Below are 26,890 nucleotides of genomic sequence, written 5' to 3' on the forward strand. Positions count from 1 at the left end.
ACAGACAGAGAGAACATGCGAATCAACAAAATCAGGAATGAAAAAGGGGACACAAGCTATCTAAAGAGACCTATAACCCCTAATGAAATAGAAGCAGTCATCAAAAGTCTCCCAAACAAAAAAAGCTCAGGTCCAAATGGTTTCAGTGCAGAATTCTACCAGAAATTTAAAGAAGAGCTAATTCCAATACTCCTCAAAATGTTCCACACAATAGAAGCAGGAGGTTTGTTGCCAAACTCTTTTTATGAAGCTACAATTAACTTGATACCCAAGATACAACTAAGAAAGAGAACTACAGACCAATCTCCCTTATGAAAATTGATGCAAAAATACTCAATAAAAATATTAACAAATTAAATCTGAGAACACATCAGAAAAATCATCCACCATGACCAAGTAGGTTTCATTCAGGGATGCAGGGATGGTTCAACATACAAAAATCCATCAGTATAATTCACCATATAAACAAACTGCAAAAGAAAAACCACATGATCATCTCATTTGATGCTGAAAAAGACTTTGACAAGATCCAACATCCCTTCATGATGAAGGTCCTGGAGAGATCAGGGATAACAGGAACACACCTGAACATAATAAAAGCAATATACAGTAAACCAACAGCTAACATCAAACTAAACGGAGAGAAACTCAACGCAATTCCTCTAAAACTAGGGACAAGACAAGGCTGTCCACTCTCTCCATATCTCTTCAATATTGTACTTGAAGTTCTAGCTAGAGCAATAAGACAAGAAAAGGAGATCAAGGGGATACAAATTGGAAAGGAAGAAGTCAAACGTTCACTATTTGCAGATGACATGATAGTTTACATAAGTGGCCCGAAAAACTCTACAAGGGAACTTCTACAGCTGACAAACACCTTCAGCAAAGTGGCAGGATACAAGGTTAACTCAAAAAAATCAGTAGCCCTATTATATACAGATGATAAAGTGGCTGAGAAAGAAATCAGAGAACTGTTACCCTTTACAATAGCCCCAAACCAAATAAAATATTGAGGGATAATGCTAACCAAACAAGTGAAAGACCTGTACAGCAAGAATTTTGAGTCTTTAAAGAAAGAAATTAAAGAAGATACTAGAAAATGGAAAGATCTCCCATGCTTCTGGATTGGTAGGATTAACATAGTAAAAATGGCAATCCTGCCAAAAGCAATCTACATATTCAGCACAATCCCCATCAAAATACCGGCACAATTTTTCACAGACCTTGAAAGAACAACACTCAACTTTATATGGAAAAACAAACGAGCCAGAATAGCCAAAATAACCCTGTTCAACAAAGCAACATCCGGAGGCATTACCATCCGTGACTTCAAGCTCTATTATAAAGCTATAGTCCTGAAAACAACTTGGTATTGGCACAAAAATGGACAGGTAGGCCAATGGAATCGAATTAAAAGCCCCGATACTAAACCACACACCTATGAATACTTGATTTCTGACAGAGAAGCTAAAATTTTACTATGGAAAAAAGACAGTATCTTCAACAGCTGGCATAATTCGATGCTGGCAAGTAGAAGACTGAATACAGACTCATGTCCAAATGGATCAAAGACCTCAACATAAATCCAGCCACACTGAAACTCTGAGAAGAGAAAATGGAAAGTATCCTTGAACAAATTGGTACAGGAGACCACTTTCTGAACATAACACCAGTAGCACAGACACTGAGATCGACAATTAATAAATGGGACATCCTGAACCTGAGAAGCTTCTGTACGGCAAAGGACACAGTCAACAAGACAAAAAGGCAGCCCACAGAATGGGAACCGATATTCACTAACCCCACATTTGACAGAGGGATGATCTCCAAAATTTACAAAGAACTCAAGAAGCAAGTCTCCAAAACACCAAAGGATCCAATTAAAAAGTGGGCTATAGAACTAAATAGAGAATTCTCAATAGAGGAGTCTAAAATGGCTGAGAGGCAATTGAGAAAGTACTCAACATCCTTAGCCATCCGGGAATTGCAAATCAAAATAACTCTGAGATACCATCTTACTCCTGTCAGAATAACTAAAATCAAAAACACCAATGACAGTTTATGCTGGAAAGAATGTCGAGAGAGGAGAACACTCCTCCACTGCTGGTGGGAGTGGCTTTGTCAACTTGTACAGCCACTTTTGAAATCAGTATGGAGATTTCTCAGGAAAATGGGAATAAGTCTACCACAAGAACCAGCAATTCTACTCTTAGGCATATACCCAAAAGATGCACATTCATATAATAAGGACATCTGTTTCACTATATTCATAGCAGCATTATTTGTAATAGCCACAACCTGGGAGCACCCTCGATGTCCATCAACTGAAGAGTGGATAGAGAAAATGTGGTACATTTACACAATGCAGTACTACTCAGTGGAAAAAAAGTAATGGAATCTTGAAATTTGCAGGCAAATGGATAACACTAGAAAAAACCATCCTGAGTGTGGTAACCCAGTCACAAACATGGTATGTACTCACTCATATATAGATTTTAGGCCTGAAACAGGGGAGTGCCAGCCTACAATCTCCAGTCAGAAAGCCTGGGAAACAGGGAGGACCCTAAGAGAGATATGCATGGTAACCCAGAGAAGGGGAACAGGACAGAATCTTCTGATGGGATTGGGAGCACGGTTGGGAGGGGTGAGGAAGCTGGGAGAAAGAGAGGGGGTGAAGAGGAGGGGAGAGGAATACATGGCGGGGACAGGATAGTTGAGTGGGGAAGAATAGAGGACAGAAGGATGAGAGATACCATAATAGAAGGAGGCATTATAGGTTTGGAGACAGATCTGGTACTAGTGAGATGTCCAGGGGCCTACAAGGATGACACCGGCTGGCAATCTAACCAATACTGGAGAGGCTACCTTAAGTGCCCTTCCCTGATAATGAGATTGATGACTACTTTGTATGCCATCCTAGAGCCTTCATTTAGTGGATGATCGGAACAAAGGCAGACACCTACAGCTAAACATTGAACTGAAATCCTGGATCCCAGTTGCAGAGAAGGAGAAGTGATGAGCAAAGGGGGGTATGACTTGGCGGGTGAAACCCATGGAAACAGCTGACCTGAACAAGGGGGAGCTTATGGACTCCAGACTGATAGCTAAGAGGCCAGCATGGGACAGATCCAGAATCCCTGAATGTGGGTGTCAGTGGGGAGCCCTCAGCATCCTTTTGGGGGCCTCAGGCAATTTATCAACATTTAGCCCTGTCATCCATATGGACGTTGGGAGCCCATTCCACGTGGATGGATGGTGTTTCTGCCTGGACACATGAGGAAGGGCCTAGGTCCTGTCCCAGATCATATGACAGACTTTCGAGGTCTCCCTGTGAAGGGCCTCACCCTCCTTGGAGAGTGGAGTAGATATTGGAGAAGGGGTTGGGGGAGGGTTGAAGGGGGGTGGGAGAGGGAGCCAGGATTGACATGTGAAGCAAACTTGTTTCTAATTTAAATTAAATAAAAAAATAAAATAAATAATGTAAATTACAAAACCAAACTCTAAAAGTACACAAATGTATATTATATTTTGAATGTTAGCATGTTTTACCTGGTAGTACATATAATCTTTCTGATTATAGAGTATAATCTTTCTGGTTGTAGAGTAATAGAAGTCAGGGCCTCTCTTTCTAAGGAAATCAGTCTGGAGGTGTCTCAAAAGACTAAATACAGAACTATCCTATGATCCAGCTGCACCAGTCCTTGGCATGACCCAGAGGGCTCTGTCTCCTCCTCCAGAGACACTTACACATTCATTTTCATCGCCACTCTGTTCACAATAAGTAGAAAAGGGAAGCGGCCTGAATGCCCACCATCTGGTGAATAGACAATGAAAATGTGGGACATAAATACAATGGAATTTTATTCATCTGCAAAGAAAAATAAAATTATAAAATTTTCAGATAAATGGATAGAACTGGAAAATATTTTACCAGGTGAGACAATCCAGCCTCAGAAACAGCACATGTTCTCTCTTATATGTAGACATTAACTTCGGACTTTTCGATTATGTGTCTAATTGGTAGTTCCTACAGGGTCCAGGAAGCTAGAGAGGGTGATTCAGATGGCAGGAGGGATCATCAGGGAGGGGCAATAGCAGAACATACGTGAAATGAAAGTAAGCAGAAAAAACTGGGTGGACAGTTTTAAGTCAGACTGGAGCTTGGGGGAGATGAAGGAGCGGGGGCGGAGGGCTAACCAAAACAAAGGATTATGTAAAGGCCATTTGGAAATGGGCTACTTTTGAAGCCAATTTAAAAGAAAAGGAATTTTAGAGAAAACCCCATGTTGGTGCATGGTACTGCTCCCAGAAGGCATAGGCTATTAAACAAAACTGCTGGCGTCAAAGATAGGATACATCCTTGTGATGTGCTGTTGGTCAGGGAGGCCCCGGCAGGCCCACAGATAGTACAGGCTACTGGCACTGTTCTTGCTTACTCACAAGACTAGATGATAAGACGCATGACTGAAGACATCACACGCTTCCGTTGCAGGATGTAGGGAAATCAAGCTGTAGCTGACAGAGGTCTCTGCGAGCAGCCAGCTTTTATAGGTCTAGACGTTGCTATGAAAGGTGCTGAGGAAGAGAAGCCATTAACAGTCTCATCCATGAGCCAGGAGGTAAAGGAAGTGACAACAGGGCAGCAGGGAGACTTGTTGAGGAGAAGGTTTTCAGGAAAGGAGGGGAGGAAACAACATGAAAGAACAGTGTGTGTGTGTGTGTCTGTGTGTGTGTGATCAAAGGACATATATGCATGCATAAAGCTGTATGTAAATAAATGAAGAAGACAGGACCACCATGATTTTACACCACCATTGACATAAGATTGTATATTCAACAGTATGGGTGCCTGGGAAGTCAGCCTTATAAAACACCACAAATGAAATTATAAATTAATATATATATGTATATATTTGTTTTAGATGCTGTAAACTTAACATTACTATTCCACATTTAGGAGGCTGTGTTCCAGACACTGTGCACTACCTTGCAGACTACACTGAACAGGCTCTGAGGGTACCATTCACAGACGTGTCTCAGAATGGCTTAGGAGAGTCAGTGACCTCAGACTTACACACATTCTCATATGTCATGTATGACATACTGCTTATTCCTCCGAATTTAAAGAAAAAGTGTCATCCAGTGGAAATGTGGTAAATGTTGTATACAATAAAGATAAACTAAAGAATAATATGCAATAGTCAGAAGAATAAAGTAGCAGCTGTGTATATGTCCTGATTTAATAAATATCCCATCACACCCTAAATCGGGTGTATGCATATATGCAGGCATATACATGTACACATATATTGTTTATTTGTTTTGTAGCAGGATCTCACTGTATAGCCCAGGCTGCCTCCAACTCATTGCAATCCTCTGGCTTCAACTCCAAAATGCTATCACAGCTCTTATTCCTCATGCCTGTCCTGAAGAGTGCACTTTTCATGAAAAAGGCATAATTAAGAATGGTGGAAATACATGCTATTATTTTTATTTGACTTTTGGATTCTAGGTGTATATAAGAGAAACAAACATAAAAACATTAAAAAGAGAAAGATTTTTGGAGAAATGAAAGTATAAAAGGATTTATTGGCATTCAGAAAAGTGGCAGGATACAAGATTAACTCAAAAAAATCAGTAGCCCTATTATATACAGACAATAAATGGGCTAAGAAAGAAATCAGAGAGATATCACCCTTTACAATAGCCACAAACAACATAAAATATCTTGGGGTAATGCTAACCAAACAAGTGAAAGACCTGTATACCAAGAACATTGAGTCTTTAAAGAAAGAAATTAAAGAAGATAACAGAAAATGGAAAGATCTCCCATGCTCTTGCATAGGTAGGATCAACATAGTAAGATTGACAATCTTGACAAAAGCAATCCCCATCAAAATACCCACACAATTCTTTGCAGACCTGGAAATAACAATAAACTTTATATAAAAAAACAAAAAATAAAATAAAATAAGTATCTAAAAGTTATCCTTTTCAGAAGCACTGATTATTTTAAAATAGCTCAGTTTTAAAAAGAAATCATATAATACATATTCCTTAAAAGAAAAATAGCAAAACCACTATAAATATGCCATAGCTTATTGTATTATGTATTGCATTATATTTCATTTCATATGTAATAAGACTTATTTAAGGAAACATAATAAAAATCACTATTAGAATTTTTTATAGGTTTGCAGTGATTGCTCGGGCAAGAAAAATGAGAAATCTATGTAGCTCCCCAGAAGTAACCCTGCATTGAATGTTATCCATTGTTTACAGCAGTGACTCAAAGCAGGGAGAAATATATTTCCTTATTGAAAAAAATTAGTAAGCATAAAATAAGATATGAATGCTCCATTGCTTATTCACAATTCATAACATCTTCTTGAGTATTCTCATTAAAATACATATTCCTTAGTCTCCCATGTAGCAAGATGACCTCTGTAAGCTTAGTAACGTGTTCAGAGACAGACAGGCAAAAATGACAATAGATTATTTTATATATATCTGTCAAGAGAGTACATCAATTCTTACGTTCTACAAGTAAAATATTTTGCATATTAAATATTCAAAAATTTCTGATGTGATAAAAAGGCCTTTTTTCATAATTGAATTCCTTCCATTATTAAAGACAGAGCAGTACTTTGTGTTTGTGAAGGGGGGTGTGCAGGTTGCCTGGATAGACGATTCCATTTTTTTCTAACTTTCCCTGTGGAATTGTGGTGTCTTTTAGACAAACTAAGCTTTGCTGTCCCCCAGTTGACAGGAAGATTGAAACCTTCTGTAGGTAAGGTACTTGATCTCTTGTCTTGTCTTTCTTTAGCACTGAGAGATTTTTTTCCATTATAACTCACATGTTCACAACCTTTGGTTGTCTTTTGACTCTGACAAGTGTGGTATTTGTCATAGACTTGTAGGCTTTCCCTTCCAGGAAGACAAATAATACTCTTGGGAACAAGGGAGGGAAGAAATGTTTGAGATGGTGTTTTCCCAAATGATCCAGTGGATGGATCCTGTAGATATTGGGGGAAATGTTGACTAACTTTATATCCATAGGCTAATTTTCTTGAATCTGAATTATCTAATTTGACTGAACATAGGTCATCTATTGTTATATTCTGATAGTTGTCTGATGGATTTTGAAATGTGGTCAATGTCTTAGAATTACACTGAGGAATGCTAGGTAAAATTCCAGTTCTATTTTGTTTTAAAACTAACCCAGTACCAGGGATAAAAAGTTTTGGCTCTTGCTGCTTTGACAAATGGGTGATATCTTTGTTTGAAGTCAACTGACGTGTTTGTCCATCCAAGGTGGTGCCTTTCCAAATCAGAGGGTTGTATATGACTTGTCTGTCAATAGGGCATGCATTGCACTTGTGGAATAACCAATTATCAATACATTTCCTGTGAAACTTGAAACAAAAAGGTTGTAAGTTAATCAGACCTACAGTAACACAACTTACCTAAAAATTGCCAGTCTAGTTGTATATTGAAACTATTGAGCATAGGGAAGGAATTTTTTAAAGATTTATTTATTTATTATGTTCTGTCTGTATGTATTCCTGCACGCCTAAAGAGGGCTCCAGATCTCATTAAGGATGGTTGTGAGCCACCATGTGCTTGCTGGGAATTAAACTCAAACCTCTGGAAGAGAGCAGCTAGTGCTCTTAATCACTGAGCCATCTCTCCAGCCCCGGAAGAGAATTCCAGCTTATCAACTTTTATGAAAATATTTTGAAGAAGTTCCCGTATAAATACAATGCCTATACTGCCTGATTTCCATTTTCCACAGTGAAATGCTAAGCCCTTTAAATATATCACCTCCATAACTTGGTTAGAAACTCACCATTCAAAGTATTATTTTCATGCTAATTACTTCTAATGAAAGAAAACAAATAAGTAAAAAGTAATAACCAACTAGAATTGAAAACAAGTCTAACAATCCTGAGATGCAAAATTACACATACATTTTTGGTTATTTAAAACACTATTAGACAGTTTAAATGTGATTTTAAAGCTTGACATGTCTATGCAAGCAATGCTATTTCAGGAAAAAATGTGATTATTAACTTTGAACTTTTTTCTGGTGAGTCCTTATGAATAATTTTCAGTTACGGTATTTCTATCTCACCTAGAGAACTGTGAAAACACATGGCACAATTCTAGGATTTTTATATGCTTTTTACATGACACATATAATGGAAGTGCATAAAAGAATGCAGTTAAAGGGCCATTTATCCTAACTAGACAATGGATAAAGAAGCAAGTCCTCCTCAGTGCAAATCTGTCATGAGGGGCAAGCTGTGATCTCTGCAGCGTCTTGCCCACACGTGCTGTGCCAGTGAGCAAGCGTCTGCACAACCAGAAAACGAAAGGGGGAAACGTCAACTGCCACTTCACTCATGAGAAGTGGCCATTTAGCAAAAGTGAGATGAAAAGGACATGGCTTTTACCTTGTGAGTGCACGGTAGCAGTCTCGTATACTGACCAAGGCAAAATGACTTCAAACAAAGTCGACACTGGTACCCCGGAGCAAGCAGCTTGCTGTTCTTTGTTATCAGCAGGAGAGGCAGAGCCTTTATAGCGTGCTTTGGTGTGCAAAACTGACTGAATAAAGATAAACAGAGAGACCTGAGTGCCCGTGTGGCATTACAGATGAGAAAGTAATTCAGGGCCGGCATGAATTTCTACATACATAATACAATGGAACTGAGGTTTTCTTTAGTCAGAGATAAGTCTGCTGTTCAGATCTTGAATTTGGTAGAGCCAACTTCATAAAGAACATATTTTAATTTAGTCACATCATATAGGAATATTAATGAGATTTTTGTTTATAGTTTAAAGTCGGTAAAAGGACAAAATTCTGAGGGTCATACACTGAAATTATTTCACTTTGAGCAAGTAGTTAGACATACATTTAGAAAACACAAACTAATTTACTTGTCAGTTGTAAGCTCAAATACTCAAGATGTCAATTGGTAGATGACAATTTGTGAGACAATTACTTTTGCTTACCCCAATATTGATAGAGTAACAGTATAACTTTAAAAATATCGATTAACATAAAGGTATTCAGTGCCATTAGTTAGTGCTAAAGCAGACACAATGCTATTTAAAAACACAAGGTTGGTGAAAGGAGCTATTTTGGATCATATTCATATAGTCATCAGAAAAGTTAACGCTTTCCATTATTCTACAGATATATGTTCATAGTGGTATAAAATCATTCCTGTTTTAAAGATGAGAAAATGTGCAAAAAGAAGTGACGTTTGTATTCCCAAGCTGTCTGTGCCTTACCAGGACTGGATTGGAGCAGGCTGACTCAAGACCCTTGCTCTTCTGCGGCATGTGAAATGTTACTTGGGATACATATATAATTGGTCAATAAATATGAAACCCAGGAGCACATATAACCCATGCAAAGAAGAAATTATTCAAAGATCCTGGAACACAAGAACAGTAAATTTTGCTGAGACCCTCACCCTTGTTTTTCTTGAAGATATGGAGTGTTTGCTTCTTCCTCATTTTTACTATCTAAATATTTTACAACATCTGATCTTTTTTCTACTGATCTCCATCTTTGGTTTCTCTTCTGAAATAGGAGGAAAAATGAATAGATGTTATTTTGTAAGTCATAAACATCATTTCTGATTAAGTTATCAGGTTGCATATTGATAATATTGTAAAATGCTCATTATAAGAATATCTGCTTTATCACATTAAAATTATAAATTGCTAGTGGCTCTCATGTCCTACTGTGAGGCTGCTAGAACGACTCTGCCTTCTTCTTTTCAACACTGAGGGTTTAACCAACAGAACACCGAACTACACCACTACTTTGAATTCATCAACTTATTTTTAATTTTAAAAAGCTTTACTTATTTTATGTGTATGAGTGTTCTTCCTACATGTGTGTTTGTGTACCATGTGCATGCCTGGTACCTACAGACGACAGAGGAGGACACTGGATCCCTTGGAGCTAGAGTTACAGGAGTGTTCCCTGAAAGAGCAGCAAGTATCCAGATGAAAAATCTATCCTGTTCTTTTGTAAACTGTGAGGGAGGATTTCCTAAGTTGTCCACACTGGCTTTGCAATCCCCAGTCTTCTGGATAGCTGGGATTATAGGCATGTACGTACCAACATGGCCAACATTACTACTTCTCCTCCTCCTATTTTCCTCATTTATTTAGTGTTCTCTCTGATTCTGTCTCCCCCATCTCTCTTCCTCTGTCCCTCTTCCCTCCACCTGTATTGCTCCCTCTATCCCTCCCTCCCTCACTGTAAGTGTGTGTGTACATGTGATGGCACTTGCAATAAATTACAGGAATAGATAGATCCTTTCTGTACCTTGTAGGTCCCAGGAATTGAACTTGGATCACTAGGCTTGACAGCAAGCCACTGAGTTATCTTGCTGACTTGCCCATTTCTTTTTAATGTAAAATAATGCTAATTATAACTATATGTGTTTGACTGTTATGGTAAGAAAAAGGTTACTCAGCATCAGGATATGTATTTATAATATAAACATATACACTTAATGATAGGTTTCTCTAAGTGACTCAGACTAGCTTCAACCATGGGATTGTCCTGACTTAGCCTCCCAAGTGCTGAGATGACAGGTCTGTACCATCATACCTGGTTTCAGGAGATGCTTTTAAAATGCATGGTTCAATGGATGCCTAAAGGTGCTAGGTATTATTATTGTGGGCATGAGAAATTTTTAATAGAAGACTGTAATGATTATCAGAAATGTGATGATAAGCTTACCCACCGGCTAGGGTCTCTATAACTAATTTTCAGGCTGAGGGCTACAGTACCTGTTCTCAAAGTTTCTTGGTGATACACAGTGCTTGTTATTGTGATGGATTCTATAAAGCACCAGTGTGAAAACTGGTTGCTTTGTACACACTCGTAGAATTGTGGAAGTAATTTTTAAAGTAAAAGTCAGTTAGTTCATTCCAGAGTGCTATCTGCATTTCATGCTCTTAGATCGACTGATCTTTACAACATGATGGATACCACATTCAGTTTAAGGTGGGCACCTTACCTCACGAAATGCAAAGGTGTGGGCAAGATGGCAGCAGCTGTCAAAGCATTCCTGGCATAAGTGATACTCTACACACTCAGTGCACCTGAAACACGGGAGAGAGAAATCCAGTCACTGCCATGGTGTTGACTCATCTTCCCGAGAATGAATGGCCCACCACACATGGCAAAGCCCACTCTGGCCACATTGTGAGTTAGTTTCCTATTGCTTCTGTAGAATCTCCTACAAATTCGTTAACTTAAATAACGACAGTTCTGCAGAATGCAAGCTTGATGAGTCTCAAAAGGATAAAAATAAGGTGTTGGCCTGGCTGTGTCACTTTCTGAGGCTTCAGAGGAACACCCATTTCCTTGACTGTGCCACATTGTAAAGGCAGCTTACACTTCCTAGCTTGTGGTCCTTACGCCATCTTTATTGTAATTAGCAGCACTATCTGCCTTTCTTCCATAACCATATTTCCTTGTCTCTTTCCCCTCCCTCTTGTACTTTCAAGAGCCCTTGCAATTATTCTGAATTTATCTAGGTTGGAGCCACCTTATTTAAAGATCAGTCGACAAGAAGCCTTAACTCTATTGCAGCCTTGCTTCCCCTGGACATGGAGCCAGGCATTCAGGTTCTGTGATAAGCGTGTGGGTTTATTTGGAGACTGTTATTGTTTTGCCTCCTCCATGTCCTTTCTGTGATGCTTTTCCAGGACAATTTAGGCCCCAGTTATTTCTTTCTCTAACATTCCATGGGACCTAAACCCATAGATATGTGATCTGTCACATGAAGGATTACACGTGGCAGGTTCTTTGCCTGCAGAATCATATTCTTTTTTTTTCCTCCCACAAAAAGATAAATGTATGAAGTCTCAAAAAGTACAAATAAAATCTTAAAATGTAACTTTTCTCAGAAGTCCATTTTCAAGCTTGTTATTAGCAAAATTTTACCATATAAGATTTTAGTTTATATGTCACAAAATTCACCAAATAAATATTGTGAGCGTTAGCCAAACAGGTTTATTTTTAAATGCAAATTTTCTGATGTTTCTGATGTTTAGAAAGCCTGAAAAATAAGAAAAATATGTCCTCACACATCTCAGAAGATGAAAGTGTTAATTTATTTATTACTACTTTGCACATGTATGGATCCTTAGCAATTAATATCACAAACCAGCAGTGCTGCAGTTCTCTTGGTACATCAGAGTAGGCTGGGATAAGAACCTAAGCAACTGCACTTTAACATACAGCTGATGTTTTATGAACTAACCTAAAAGATGAATCAGCTGCATTATGACACACTGTTGAAGAGGAAACTCCCGAAGCAGCTTTTGGGGCTTACTGAAATGTCTGATACTTGAAAGAAAGAGTGGTAGATGAAGTCACAAATGTCCCAAATACCGCTTTGATTTGTCATTGAAAAATAAGAAACTGGTAGTTGTCACTAGTAGTTGTTGACCAAATCCATAGACAAGTCACGAGAGGTTATCTTTAGATGAGATTGAGTCTGGAGCATGGAAGCATGGCATGGAAAGAGTCAACTTAATCATTTCTGGAAGGACAATCCAGCAGGACAGAAAACAGACAAGACTCTGCAGAAGAGTTGACCATCCTCAACAAATCCAAGCCAACAGTGGTTTACCAGCTCTGGTTGAATCAGCCGAGTCACACACATTAACCCTGTAGTAATATACGAGTAAAGGGCCAGGGATTTTCTGCTTTGTCCCATGGCTGCTCTTCCCAGCCTTCTCTCTCATATATGGTACGTGGTCCTTAACTGTTCCAATCTGCTGTTCATGAAAATGATTAAGCTGTCCACACAACAGCTACCAAAAGACCACTGTTCTAGAACCAACACTCCTTAGCTAGCCTACCTCATCCTAAATGTCTGTACAAGTTCTGTCACGCTCAAGTTAGATGGCTCCTTGGTGTCCTCTCAGGCCAGCCATTTTATCATACTGATTTCTGTTAATGATTAATTTTTTCTGGGTAGCACAGAAAACAGTCTTAAAATTGAAGAACACAGGTATTAAATTGGGATTTTAAAAAAAGCACTCTTGTTTTATCAGAAAGTTATAAAACGTATTTAATTTGACTCATCATAGTCTAACTTTGGGAAACAGAAAAGTACATTGTTATATTTCAGGAAAATTGTAATGAAGATTGCAATAAAACATTTTAAAAATATATAACAAAATTTTATTCAAGAAAATGTAGTTATCAAGGCATAGCACTTGTGTAGTTGTGGCAATTATAGGTAGGTTAGGGATTACACATAAAATTGTCAAACTGTTTTCTCTGCTAATAGTATTGCCTTTGTTATCACTGAGATAAATATGAGTGCAAACAAAACCAATGCTCAAAGTAGATGGAACACAGTCTGTAATCTGGGGTAAGTGGAAACAGTTAAAAAAATTCAGCCAATCTCATTACTAGCAGGAGACTATGGCAATGACCCTCTCATCCATAGTCCACAGTATTATAGGATGTGAGATTTCTAGCAGGACTCTGAACAGAAACTCATGAAGTAAACCTAATGTTGGAGCTTCCAGATGCTGCTTCAAAGTCAAACCACAAGAGAATGCAAAGCTAACACTCTTGCAAAAGTGAGGAAAATACAATGAAATCCCAAATAAGCTGTCATCACATGAGACAAATACGAAGGCGAGAGAGGGCTGCTTAAAGCCGGATGCCCTGTTGCGCATTGTTACGGCTTTGCTGGGGACTTACTTGTAGCACCTCCCCTCAATCGGCATTTGTTTGCAGTTATTACAGGGAATTCCGAGGTGCTTGTCTAGTCGTTCTCTCTCAGATGAGGTCATAAGCTTGTTAGAGTTTCGGAATTCCTCCAAGATAATTCTCAATGGTGCAAACTCCTCCCTACACAGCGGGCATTTCACTATGGAGCTGTTAGACACTGTAGCTTGATAACTAGACAAGATCTTCATGCATTTTATATGAACGTTATTGCCGCAGCCAAATCTATCAGAAATAAAATGCAAGTTTATCACTTATTGTATGTATTTGCTAGAAATACTTATTTAAATTAAAAAATCTCTCTGGGACCATTTTTATTCCTTATAAAAAGGCAATTTGAACTGATTTCTAGATATAGCTGGATTACAAATAAACAAAAACATAATTTGCCATCTTTACCAGAATTCCACATATAAAATGTTCTCCATTTAAAGGAAAAGGTAAAAAAAATCATCATAAAATTATGTTTCACACATAAAGCCAGAATGAAAGTAGCTTCAGCACAAAGGAAAATTAAAACAGCAATTCTTTAAACAGAGGGTGAAGTGAGTCCTACCCCCCCCCATTTCTGTCTTTGAGAAATCATGTAGCATCTTAATCACTTGAGCAATCTCTACTGGGAGAAATTAAATTGGGGAAGTAGTTACTAGTTTTTCAATATTTGATGGAAGTAGCCACATGAAAACTTGCAAAATAGGAGTCGGCTATTTGGCAAGTATGCAAGAGAGAAAATGAAGAGATTCCAGCAGAATGGCTGCTCCAATTTTTAAAGTCCAACTTCTGAGTGCCGTGGAAAATAGTATGAATGAGATTCAGTGAGGACTTTTACTAAGTAAAAATTCCAGCCATTTAAGTTAGAAGATAGAAGTTCTTAAAAACTGAAAACATCGTTTATAACTTCAAAGTTGAACAGTCTTTACATTCAGAAAATATTGTTGCAGTATTATTCTCCCGCCTCTATAAAGAAAAACCAAGGACTGGTGAGACGGCCAAGTGAGTAAAGGCACTTGGAGTCCAGGGGTCTGAGTTCACTGATCACTGAAGCACTTGAGGTGGGAGGAGAGAATAAACCTCCACAAGGTGTCCTCTGACCTACACACACACACACACACACACACACACACACACACACACACACACGCACACGCACACACGCACACGCACAAACACATACACACACGCACACCACACACAAACACACCACACAAACACAAGCACACACACAATACACACACAAACACAAGCACACACACGCACGCACGCACACACACACACCACACACAAACACACAATACACACACAAACACAAGCACACACACACACATACACACACCCCAATGCATGAATGTGCCCCTACCTCCCCAAATCAACCAATAAGTCAATCAACATAAAATAACCCTTAAGGGCTTAAAGAAACAAACAAGCAGGAAAGTCTTCCTATTCTTCATTACTTAGAGCAGAGGGATGAATGGCTGTGGAGTGACACTTTTAATTTTTACCCTTAAAACATAGCCCAGAAATACTTACAACATGGTGTCTCATAAGACATATTGGGAAACAAAAGAACCCAAAGGAAATAGGATTAGACACAGAGGAAGCTTTCATTTTGTCTCTCGAGTAATCTCACAATGTAACTTCATAAGAATATTAAACTACAGGACTGGAGAGATGGCTCAGTGGTTAAGAGCACTGGCTCTTCTTCCAGAGGCCCTGAGTTCAATTCCCAGCAACCGCATGGTGACTCACAACCATCTGTAATGAGCTCTGGTTCCCTATATTGGCCTGCAGGCATCCGTGCAGGCAGAACACTGTTACATAATAAATAAATAAAAATCTTAAAAGAAAAGAGTATTAGACTAGAATTTTCTTTTTCTTTTTCTTTTTTGCAAGTTAAAACCATGAAGGCAGTGCAACTTTTAATTAAATATAAATACCCTCTTAATCCAATTTGATATTTTTTCTTTCAGATTTTTAAATTTAAATTAGAAACAAACTTGTTTTACATGTCAATCCCAGTTCCTTCTCCCTCCCCTCCTCTCCTGCCCCCCACTAGCCCCCTATCCAATCCCCTTTCTGCTCCCCAAGGAGGGTGAGGCCTTCCATGGGGCATCTTCAAAGTCTGTCATATCATTTGGAGCAGGGCCTAGGCCCTCCCCTGATGGGAGATGCCATTCTGTAAATCTGTCTCTTATTGGTTGTTGAATAAAGCACTGTTGGCCAATAGGGAAGTAGGATAGGTGGGACTAGGAGTCAAGCAGGATTCTGGGAAGGAGAAACACAGGTTGTCATGTAGCTGTCATAGGGGTAAGAAGTCTGGACCCTTTTCTAAGAGAAATACTTAGATTAACAATTATGGAGTAAATACTTAAGTCAGAGCTAGCCAGTAAGAAACAAGCAAGGCCAACAGCTTCATAATTAATATAGTATCTTGTGTGTTATTTGGGGACTACAACGTGGTAGAGCCCAGGCGACTGGTGGGGAAAAACCAAAGCGGCTGGCAAGGAAAAGGCTTCTCTCTACACTCCCCCATGTGTCTAGATTGAGAAACTGTCCCTCTATGTGGAATGAGCTCCCAAAGTCCAATTCTATACTAGTGATAAATACTGATCTACTGCCAGAGGCCCCATAGATTGCCCAGGCCTCCTAACTGACACCCATGATCAGGGAGTCTGGATCAGTCCTTTGCTGACTTTCCAGCTGTCGGTCTGGGGTCCATGAGCTCCCCCTCATTCAGGTCAGCTGTTTCTGTGGGCCTCCCCAGCCTGGTCTTGACCCCTTTGCTCATCACTCCTCCCTCTCTGCAACTGGATTCCTGGAGTGTGGCTCAGTGTTTAGCTGTGGGTGTCTGCTTCTGCTTCCATCAGCTACTGGATGAAGGCTAGACTCGAATTTTCTTAAGACTTTAGAATCCACAGCTAAATTGCTTACCTGCAGAAGGTGACAGGGAGTTTTTTCTCCAGCAGCACCTCTTGACAAATAGGGCAGATGTCCTCTGCAGTGATGTCCTTCTGTTTAAGGCAGCCATCTTCTTCCACATGTGCACTCTTGCCACCTGCTCCAAACTTGGGACTTTGAACCTGATGTACCCCCCGCAGCAAGTCATTGATTTCTCCTTCCACAAGACCCAGCTGGAAAGCAGCTATTGAAAAATATCAACGCTTAAGTATTTGGTGGCAAGAAAGGAAACACAAAGATGTCATAGGATGAGTTATAATTTTCTTTCAAATATCAGAAGGATAGTACTAGTTGGATTATTAGAGTCACACTGATCACTTCTTTGTATTCTATTTGGAAGAAAAAAGTTAGAAAAGAGTAATTTATAAAAATAATGCACCCCCCCATTTTGTTACTAAAAATAGGGCAGGATGCATCCATCACAGGCTTGAGATGTGATAACATTAACCCTGGGTTTGACACGGTAACATTTTGGTCTTCTTGTGAGTCTGTAAGCAAATATCTCATCAACACACAACAGCATTAAAACAAAGGCTGGAAAAATGGCTCATTAGTTAAGAGCACATATTGTACTTGCAGAGGACACAGGTTCAGTTCCCAGTACCCTTGCAATTACAGCTCCAAGGATTCCAATACCCTTTTCTGGACTACATGAACACCCCCACCTTGGGCATGCACACAGAGACACAGACACATACACATTTAAATGAATTAAAATAAACAGTAAGTAAGAATACATAAAGGGAAAATAGAGGCATGTGAACAGGTATGTAAGGCTGTTTGTGAAATGGGTTGATAATACAGAGGTAGATTAGTTGTGCCTACTTTCCTGTTTTAGCTTTGTATCCATAGAGACGAGTATTCCTGTCATCTAGGTCATGTCAGACTTGGACAGTGTTCTACAGGACAGCCTACACCAGGGGCTGTACATTCTTGAGTTATGAATTTTCTCCATCCTGCTGTTCTTTTTTTCCCCAAGGAGCCAATTTATTTTGGTGAATAGGATTATTGCTACTACTGCCACCCTGACTCTGCCGGTGATGTGTCCTGTGGATGATGCGTTGATCATGATCAGTGCTGAACGTTGTTGTTTGCTGACTCCCAGAGACTGGCACAGTGCTCTACACTCTGTCCTGCAATCAGCACATGCTCTGCATTTCTTTTCTTTTTCTCCCTTTTTTGAAATTTAAATTAGAAACAAGCTTGTTTTACATGTCAATCCCAGTTCCGCCTGCTTCCCATCCTCCCCTCCTCCCCTGCCCCGCACTGACCCCCATCCCCTTTCTGGTCCTCAGGGAGGGTGACTTATTCCATGGGGGATCTTCAAAGACTGTCATATCATTTGGAGCAGGTCCTAGACCTTACCCCATATGTCAAAGCTGAGAGAGTATCCCTCTATGTGGAGTGGGCTCCCAAAGTCCAATCGTGTACTAGGGATAAATAATGATCCACTACTAGAGGCCCCATATATTAACCAGACCTCCAAACTGACATCCTTGTTCAACTGTGCTGTTTGTGGTTTTAGTCTTAAAACCTTAGATTCCTTCTCCCCATCCGTGGCTCCTCCCCTGTTCACCCCCTCTTGCTAACATAGCACAACTTAAATTCTTGTTGTTAGTAGTCCCCCAAGTTCTTTTGATTTTGTATATTTTAAATAAGTGTAAGTTAAATATTTTATGCAGGAGTGTGACAGCTCTGTTTTCATGGAAATACTCCCTTCCAATTAAACACTGAAAAAGAACAGCAAAAAAAAATGGTATTTTTGTTTCAATAAAGGAGCCTTTGTTTCTTATCTGAGGTTATGTGGCAGGTGCAGGTGGACTGTGGGAGGAAATCAAACTTAATTACCCAGTACTTGGAGGAGGAGGGTTATTTGTCATAGAGAAACAGCAACATCTGCTCTCTTGAAAAAAAAAAGGAATTTCATAGAAGACGCTGCCCAGGAAGAAGCACTTGAGATCATGTGGGAACGGTAATGTATGAGACCAGCAAGAATATTCTGCAAGATACTAACAAGGCAGCTAGCCTTGTCCAACAACCTCAATCCATCACACAAATAAAATACTACTTACTGAATGTTCCTATGGTCTTGTGAACATGAGGCAAACAGAGCATTTGCATTTTTATTAGGTTTTATTTAGTGTGTGTGCCTCCCTTATTTGTAAGGCTATCACCCATCTCCTTGTTTACTATTTGGACTTCGTTATGTATATATAAATTATCCTTCGACTGCTTATTGGAATGCAACTGAAAATTCTTTCAAAACATTTCAGAGACTACACTTCTTTTGCAAACATGTTCCTTATGTTTCCTCCATGACTTTATTAATTATTTTGAACATATGGCTTCTTGGTACTGTTAAACCTATTTCTTTTTTCTTTTCATGTGCACTGTCTCAATCCTTTCAAAACTATCTTTTCTTTATATGGCAATAGTCTTTGAAAAAAATTTTGCTGGCTCTTGTGTTGTTTTTGTTATTATGGTATCCACATGTGTCTGTGTTGGTGCAGGCCAGAGGATGGTGTTTGGCTTGAATTAATCATCTCTGCATCACCACACACTTGCCTCATTAAACTATTGAAAAAATTATTTTATCCTTCTTTCAAGTGAATTAATCCAAGAAGAAGGCAGAGACATTAAATGAAATCTAAATAATAACAAATGGACATATAAGCTTTCTATATTTAGAAAGTTATCTAGAGGCATTTTGGATTTGTGTATAGGAATGTTGGCCATGTGGAAGAGTGGAAACCATTCCGCTGCTTAATTTAGTAGGTGTGACTAAATAGCTATGAACTTGCAGCTGCCATTCTTTCCATTTTGCATGACTTAGTCTGTTTTGTCCTAAAGTTAGTAATATGAACATGTCAGAATGTTTCTACATATTCTTATTTATACTAGAGACTTAAATATGTAGTTAGCTTCTTTACATCCTATTAAACATGAACCTAGAAGCACATAAAAATATTGATGCACTTCTTAGCTCATTGTAAATTGGCAAAAGTATTTGAAAGAGCAATTTACATGAGGAGCTAACAAAAATTTTAACATGTCTATTGAAAAATTAATGATCTGTTGAAACAAGAAAGCTTTGTCTAAAATATAAAAAGTAGAAATGAAGTAAGTATTGAATAATGGAAGGTTAATTTTCAGTGGAATATTAATCATTTGGTAAATTTATGATAAATACATAGAATTGAACGTAGGAAATTGTGTGAAAAAGGCAGAATACAGGATTCCAACAAAACGGGTTTGTGTATATATATCTGTATATTTATGTATACTTTCATAAAATCATAAAAGCAACAAAGAAAATAAGGTTCTATATATTCTTCTGGTGGTAATTTGAAACTTTCTTTTTTAATGTGGTTTTGATTTATCTATAAATAATTTAATAAAAGAACAGATTACTTTATACATCATTTCATTCAAAAGAAACCACTAGATGATATATTTAAGTTTGATTAGGAATATACTTTTAGGAGAAACAGGTTTGATGTTCAAAAATATTTATTTCATTAGGAAAAACAAAAATTTCAAGATTAATGCATAATCAATCTAAATAATTTTATACTTTCTGTATTAATAGTTAGAAAAGCAATAGCTTCTGCTTTTAAGAAGTTTTTAAAAAGCCCACATGAATTATTAGTATGATTCATATAAAAAGGCTGATTTTGAAGTGAAAATACTGAAAATATTATCAATTCACAGGGTTCAATTCATAATGTGTGTCTAACCCACATACTTAAGGCTATGCTGTTGAATATTAGTCATTGGCCATAGGAACTGTTATATGCCTGGATTTAGCCAATGTGGCCAAAAAAAAAAGTGAATTACATTTATAGCTGATGATCTGTAGTTAACAAGAGTTTTATGAATATGTTTGTGATGACTTGAGTATTATGTAAGTCTATTTTTCTTTTTGCTGTTTATTTTTAAATTAGCATACAAAGTAATGACATTTTTATACATTAGACTACAGGCAAATCAAATGTTAGCAAATGGAAATTTAGTGTTCAAGTATAGATCCTGAGAAGTTAAAACACGCACACTAGATTTTGAAGACAACAAAAATGAAAGAGTAAGTGTTTCTAATTTCTACTCAAATTCCATAATGACATTTTATTTTTCTGTATGAGGCTAACTTGATATATGTTATTAAAATTATTTCTCAGTTACTTATTAACTCTTATGGCTGCAACTACATATGGCTCATCTTGTATTTCTGTTCTTCAACTGAAATATGGAAGCTTGTGAAATGATATGGGAAAACAATATTGAGAATGAGGCTTTCAGAGAATCAACATTTAACTTAATGTTGAAGTGGAAAAGAAAACATGTATGAGATCATACAACCTTGCCATCACACAACAAAGGGTTTGAAGAGATGACCAAGGAGGCACAAGGTACAGGCTGTGAACACTGCGAAACTGCAGAGAATAGGAACAAGGACCTAAGAGAGTTGAGCAACGTAGAAACACCACAGGTAGGAAGAAACAGGATCTGTAGAATGACTAGACTTGGAATAAGACTATAAGAGAACAAATAAAGAATTGCTTGACTTCTAAGTTGAGAGGACATCAAAGGGGAAGTCAGTATGTGTGGTGATCAAAGAAGAACAGCCCCCATAGGCTTAATCACCAGGTGCCCTCCTGAGTGCTGGGATTAAAGGAGTGCCTGGTTTAGCCAAACTAGTTTTAAATGCATTATGTGTCATAATAATTCTGGAAACTGAAGATTTCTATCTATTCTATGCAAAATTTGTATATGAAACCACTGTAGACCTTTGCTTAGGATAAGGTAAATTATTTCCTTTTAGATAATGCTGTTATTTCATCTCTGCTTTTCTAATTTAAACTTTGTGCAAACTTTCAAGGAAACATTTGCTATTTCGTGTCGGGTTTATGAACTTTCATTATTAATGTGTGCATGCATCTTCAGGTGAGCATGCACCAGTTTACATATGGGGTCCAGAGGGACTGAATTCAGATCCTCAGGCTTTCAATGCAAGTAATTCTACTTGCTGAACCATCTCTGTGATCCTCATCCCTGTTTTTATTAAGAAACTGAGTTTGAATGTGATATATAAGTTTGCATTTTTCTTTAAGAAGAAACTGTTTCAACTTGAAGTGTAAGAAGTCTGGGGAGAGATAGCTACCAGATTCTTTAGGAAAATAAGCATTCGAGTTTAGAATATGCTTATGTAATAAAACCCTTCCTTTAAAAATAATTTCAAATTAGTAAAGGATTAGAAATAAAAAGCCAGAAACTTACATTCATGATTCCTTGGAAGCTTGAATTTTTTCAACAACACCCTAATATTCACAAGTAGAAAAAATTAAAACATTTATTTTGATATGATCTCAATACATATTATTTAAACATGTAGACTATAAGGAGAATTATTTGATTTGCAATGCAAAAAATATTAGGAATAAATAAGTTAATTTTATGTTAATCACATATATGTTTTAAAATCAGTTGATGTTGAAATTGACAAATAAATTATGTCTGTGCCAAAGAGCTTGATGAAAGAGAGAATGCATTTATTTCTCAAGACACAGTCCTTCTAACGATAGTGAAGAAATCCAGATATTCATAATACTTTCTTTAACTTCATAGCAAGTGAGTACCAAGTAATTGATTTTCCACATCTACCATCTTAGTACACAGTAGAAAACTTTCAACTCTCAATAACTAAAATTATGATTTTTGAAGAGGGAGGAAATACATAATTTAAAAATATGTAACAAATGTGCTTCAGAATTAATTACATTAATATTAGTATACACTATGTTCTTAGATAATATTTGCATTTATTTTATGGTTAAAATATTATATGAAATGAGTTATGGTATATTAAAATCAGAAAAGAATGACCATACGCTGCCTTGTCATAAAATATTATTAGAGACATCTAACATAAGTATTATAGTGACACATTGTGTATTTGAAAGGACAACAGCTTTATCTTTCTTTTAGATACAGGCAATAACCTGTGTTAGCAGAGGTTCAGTAAAAGGTGACCGAAATGGAACAGTCCCAAACCCGGTAAGTTAAAGGCATTAGAAAACAAGATACACAGGTGTGTGCTATCATGACTGGTTGTAAATTATAAGACTGTATTTCCTGGGGCTGTAGAGATGCCTCAGTGGTTAAGAGCACCTGTTTTTGCAGAAGACCTAGGTTCAATTCTCCACAGTCACATGACAGTTCACAACCATCTGTAACTTCAGTACCAGGGGAAACAACATCCTCTTCTGACCTCTGTGGGTACCAGGCACACATGTGGTGAAAACACATACAGATAGGCCACACACACACACACACACACACACACACACACACACACACACACACACACACAAAAGCATCTAAAAATTGAAAAACAATTTTAAAAGGATGTATTTGCTGATTTGTTGGTGTTCGTATAGGAAGGGAAATCAAACTTAAGTAAAGTCTATTAAATGATGAGATTGTCTTCCACGTGAGGAAGATAATTACCCAATATATAGGTTTCCCTAACACTGTAGAAGTTTCAAATTTGAGAGGAAATCTTCAGTTAGAGTCCTCATTTTTGTTTCAAAATATTCATATTGAAAGTGAAAAATGCCTGAAACCTGACATATAGAAAGCAACACGATTTTCATGATAGTGTATTCAGGAGACAGGAAGTTGTTGAAGAAAGTAATATCTCAAGAGTAATCATAGACTTGATCATTAGATCTCACATTTGTGCACATAATACATATCAATATTTTTCTACTTTGTACTATTAAATGTTTCTTTATTGATTTACTCGCTTTTCAGAGTGAAATGGAATACTTGGGAATAAAGTATGGCTGCTTTAACTTTTAATCCCCCCAGTACCAAACTTTTTTATTTTTGTTGAATTCAAACCATGGAAAATGGTAAGACATGTTTCTTTGCGGAAGACCATTGATAACCGTCACTTACCAGCATATGTGCTTACACAGTTCCCCCCTCTTCAGAAACTCCGGGCAGTTGCATTCATGAGGGTTCCCTAGCAAAACCTTTAAAATAAAAGTAAGACAGAAAAAAAATTTAAAATCCCAGTTAGTTATATAGAGTTAGGCTAAATCTAAGTTGATAAAATAATTAGTTTAAAAGAGATTTAAAGCATTAATTTGGTTTAGTAATTCCGAACTGAATCTGTGACTGACCAGGACCGTCTGAGAAATACTCTTTCTTGACATTCTAGACTGGGTTTCCATTTCTATATTCTTCACCTTGGTCAACAACTGGCACTATGAATTAACACATTTTTTAAAAGATCATTCGTACTGAGGTGATATTAAATCTAAAATGAAAAGCTTTCGCCCCAAACCATTACTTTTTAAGGGATAGAGTTAAAGGCATTTGCCTTTTGTAAGATGGTCTTCTCACTCTAATTGGGGGGAGCATCTGAACTTTATTTTCGTTGAAGAAGATTAGATTTATTCAAGACTATGCAGTCTAAAACTGTTCGTTATCTCAATAAAATGTGTAATGAGCGAAGTAAAAAAGCTCGCTTTGAACAAAGTACAGAGTGACAAACCGTATCCAGTAGTCAACTATGAGACAAACGAGTTAGAATTTCTAAAGCAACCGGTAAGTGTTCAGTGGCTCATCTTTGACAGACTAGAGTACATGTAAATATGAAGCGTGTGTTCACTTTCCGCGTAACGAAAATTCACACATTTTCAAAGTACCCACATTTAAACTACCCTTTGATGAGCGGTTACGGTTTTAAAGCAAGTGAAAAGAAAACGATCATAGTTAGAGACTATTAGAGAGACTCTTATTTTAATGAGCAAACTTTTCGAAGATAGTAGAATTTTCATTTGATTTACAGGGCTGGTGACCACTCACAAGGCGTTCAGGAATACACGTACTACAAACCAAATATTCATGTAACTCTCTCCTGTATTTGTTTTTGAAACTAAGATTCAAGGTCCATCATCTTACAGGAGTTGGGGCAATTCGAGCTCCAGACTATCAAGGAAGAATCTTTTCTGGTAAATACTATTTCCTTTTGTAACTTGCATAGTTTTAAAGTCTGGGGATCGCTTGTTGGAATGAGTCCTCTGGTGAGGCCCATGTGTGTGTATGGTTGCAGAAGTTGGCTTAGCTCGCCTCTCCTAAGCCTCTTCCTTCCTCACCATCCCCCAAGTCCCCAAGAAAGATGGGTGGTGCGCTCCTTACTCGGAAATCCCCCTTTTCTGGCTCCTCCTCCCTTAGTAGAAAGCCGATGGGGCCGATCTGTCGCAAGAGATAGATGCTGCTACTCAGCGCTTGGTCTTGCTGCCAGCTGAGGCTATCATTCAAGTGTCTTCGCCTTTCGGGGGCTTTACAGCCTCTCCGAAGCATCCCTGGCCGCCGAGGCGCCCCTGAGCTAGGCTTTCTGAGGCGCCTTGGGTCTCTATGGCAACAGCGTGCAGCGGGTTGTTGCCTTGGTGACGGTAGCTCTGTCCTAGGTGCCCTAGTGAGCCTTGCTGTAGTTGGGGCGGGAGAAATACCCGAAGTACACCCGCTGATTTTCAAAACCCGGGGCCACAGGCACAGTTGCAAACCCCTTATTCTTTTTGCTCGTTTGCTGATTTTCTCACAGTCAGAACTGGTGAGATCAGTAAGCTAGCACCGTCGCAAACCCAGTTACAGTGTGGGCTCCCTAGGCGAAAGTTAGGCTCTGCCTTTTTCTCATCCATAATCAAAAAATTCAGCATGATGGTTGACCGTTCAAAATTCTTTTCCAGTGGCTCACAACAGCATATAGTGAGTAAGTCGTTGAGGGAAGATGAAAAAAAAAATAGGGCTAACCTTAGGCACCTCAACTAGGTGTGTGTGTGTGTGTGTGTGTGTGTGTGTGTGTGTGTGTGTGTGTGTGTGTTGCTGTGTTGGTCTTAAAGCTAGGACAAACTCAAGTTACTTGTTGGGGTTGGATGTTTGATGTATCCACAGCCTCTAAGCTTATAAAGCTCTATTTTAAGGAGTTAGATTTTTTTTTCAAAGTATGTCAGGTTGACCCAACAATCCACAAATTGTTTCGGAACTTTGTTTCTATCTTCTGAGTTGAGATATTAATCAACAGTTTGAGTCATGGTTACTGAACGAGAAGCCATGTTGCTGGATTCTCTTCAAGAAACCGAAAGCAAGAGAGAGCTCTGCTTGGCAGTTGGGTTACAGGAACAAGGAAGGCATCAATCCTGTCTTAACAGGGGAGGAAACCTCAACTAGATCAGGTCAAGACCCCAAAAAGAAAATGGTAGAAATCCCAAACCAGTGTAAAAATGGTGGTTAAGGCTGCTTGACAAAATGTGAGTCGTCTGCATAAACACCATGGAACCTCAGGTCCGAGGCTTGAACTGACTGCATTTTGTTTTGCCTTCTTGTTAAGTGATAAAGGACTAACAGTTACACTACTATATTTCCAGCATTAGCATCAATCAAACACATCAAAAAAAGGAAAACACTATATATTAAGAAAGCCCCTTTAAGTTTTTTTAAGAGAACAAGATAAATTGTAAACTCATTTTATATACTAGTATTTATAATTTAAAAACTCAGAATACATGAATGTTGATTCATATTTTCTGTGTAGCAGAATGAGTCAGGTTTCACGCTGAAGATACTTCATGTAGTCCCTCTTCACCATCCTCCATGCCTGAATGCGCTTACAAGCATAAAGTTATTTAAGAATTTAAAAATCAAACATCAATAAATATTTAAGTTATGGAATTTTATTTAGAATGATATTTGCTTCATGTGTGGTAAATACTATTTTTGAAAAGGTCATATGCTTAAATTATAAATGACATAAATTGAATATAGTTCCTTAATTCCATTTTGAGGAACGGCAAAAGTACCAGTATTCATGTTCTCATGGGAGTTAAAAAGAGAAAGTACAGATTTTGAAACAGCACTGTAGTCTAGCTGGATGACATTTGTTTTTGTAGCTGACAGTTAAAATTTTAGAAACAGCTTTGGAATCAGGTGACTGTTCCATATGCTTTCTTCATCTTTTGAAATTTTGATGACAGGAATAATGTTTTTGCAAATGTTTTAACTTGGAGAATTAAAATTTCTCCTTAAATTTACACTTTTATCCTTCATGTTATATGTCATATGCCCCCCCAGGAAAACTGA

At 38.0% G+C, this 26,890-nt stretch overlaps 1 protein-coding gene across 1 annotated transcript; it reads right to left on the reverse strand.

Moving 5' to 3' along the window:
• Window positions 1-5,827: 5,827 nt before the first annotated feature.
• Zswim2 (zinc finger SWIM-type containing 2) lies at window positions 5,828-25,154 on the reverse strand. The gene is made up of 9 exons (XM_005065103.2): window positions 24,950-25,154; window positions 23,702-23,778; window positions 22,019-22,059; window positions 16,718-16,928; window positions 13,763-14,014; window positions 11,052-11,136; window positions 9,486-9,595; window positions 8,457-8,610; window positions 5,828-7,415 (listed from the first exon to the last, which is right to left on the reverse strand). The coding sequence occupies exons 1-9, from the start codon at window positions 25,112-25,114 to the stop codon at window positions 6,606-6,608; spliced, it is 1,905 nt and encodes a 634-aa protein (XP_005065160.1). The 5' UTR covers window positions 25,115-25,154; the 3' UTR covers window positions 5,828-6,605.
• Window positions 25,155-26,890: the final 1,736 nt, after the last annotated feature.

The sequence above is a fragment of the Mesocricetus auratus genome, unplaced genomic scaffold (assembly GCF_017639785.1).
Source record: "Mesocricetus auratus isolate SY011 unplaced genomic scaffold, BCM_Maur_2.0 Super-Scaffold_100004, whole genome shotgun sequence".
In the NCBI taxonomy this organism is placed as follows: Eukaryota; Metazoa; Chordata; class Mammalia; order Rodentia; family Cricetidae; genus Mesocricetus; species Mesocricetus auratus.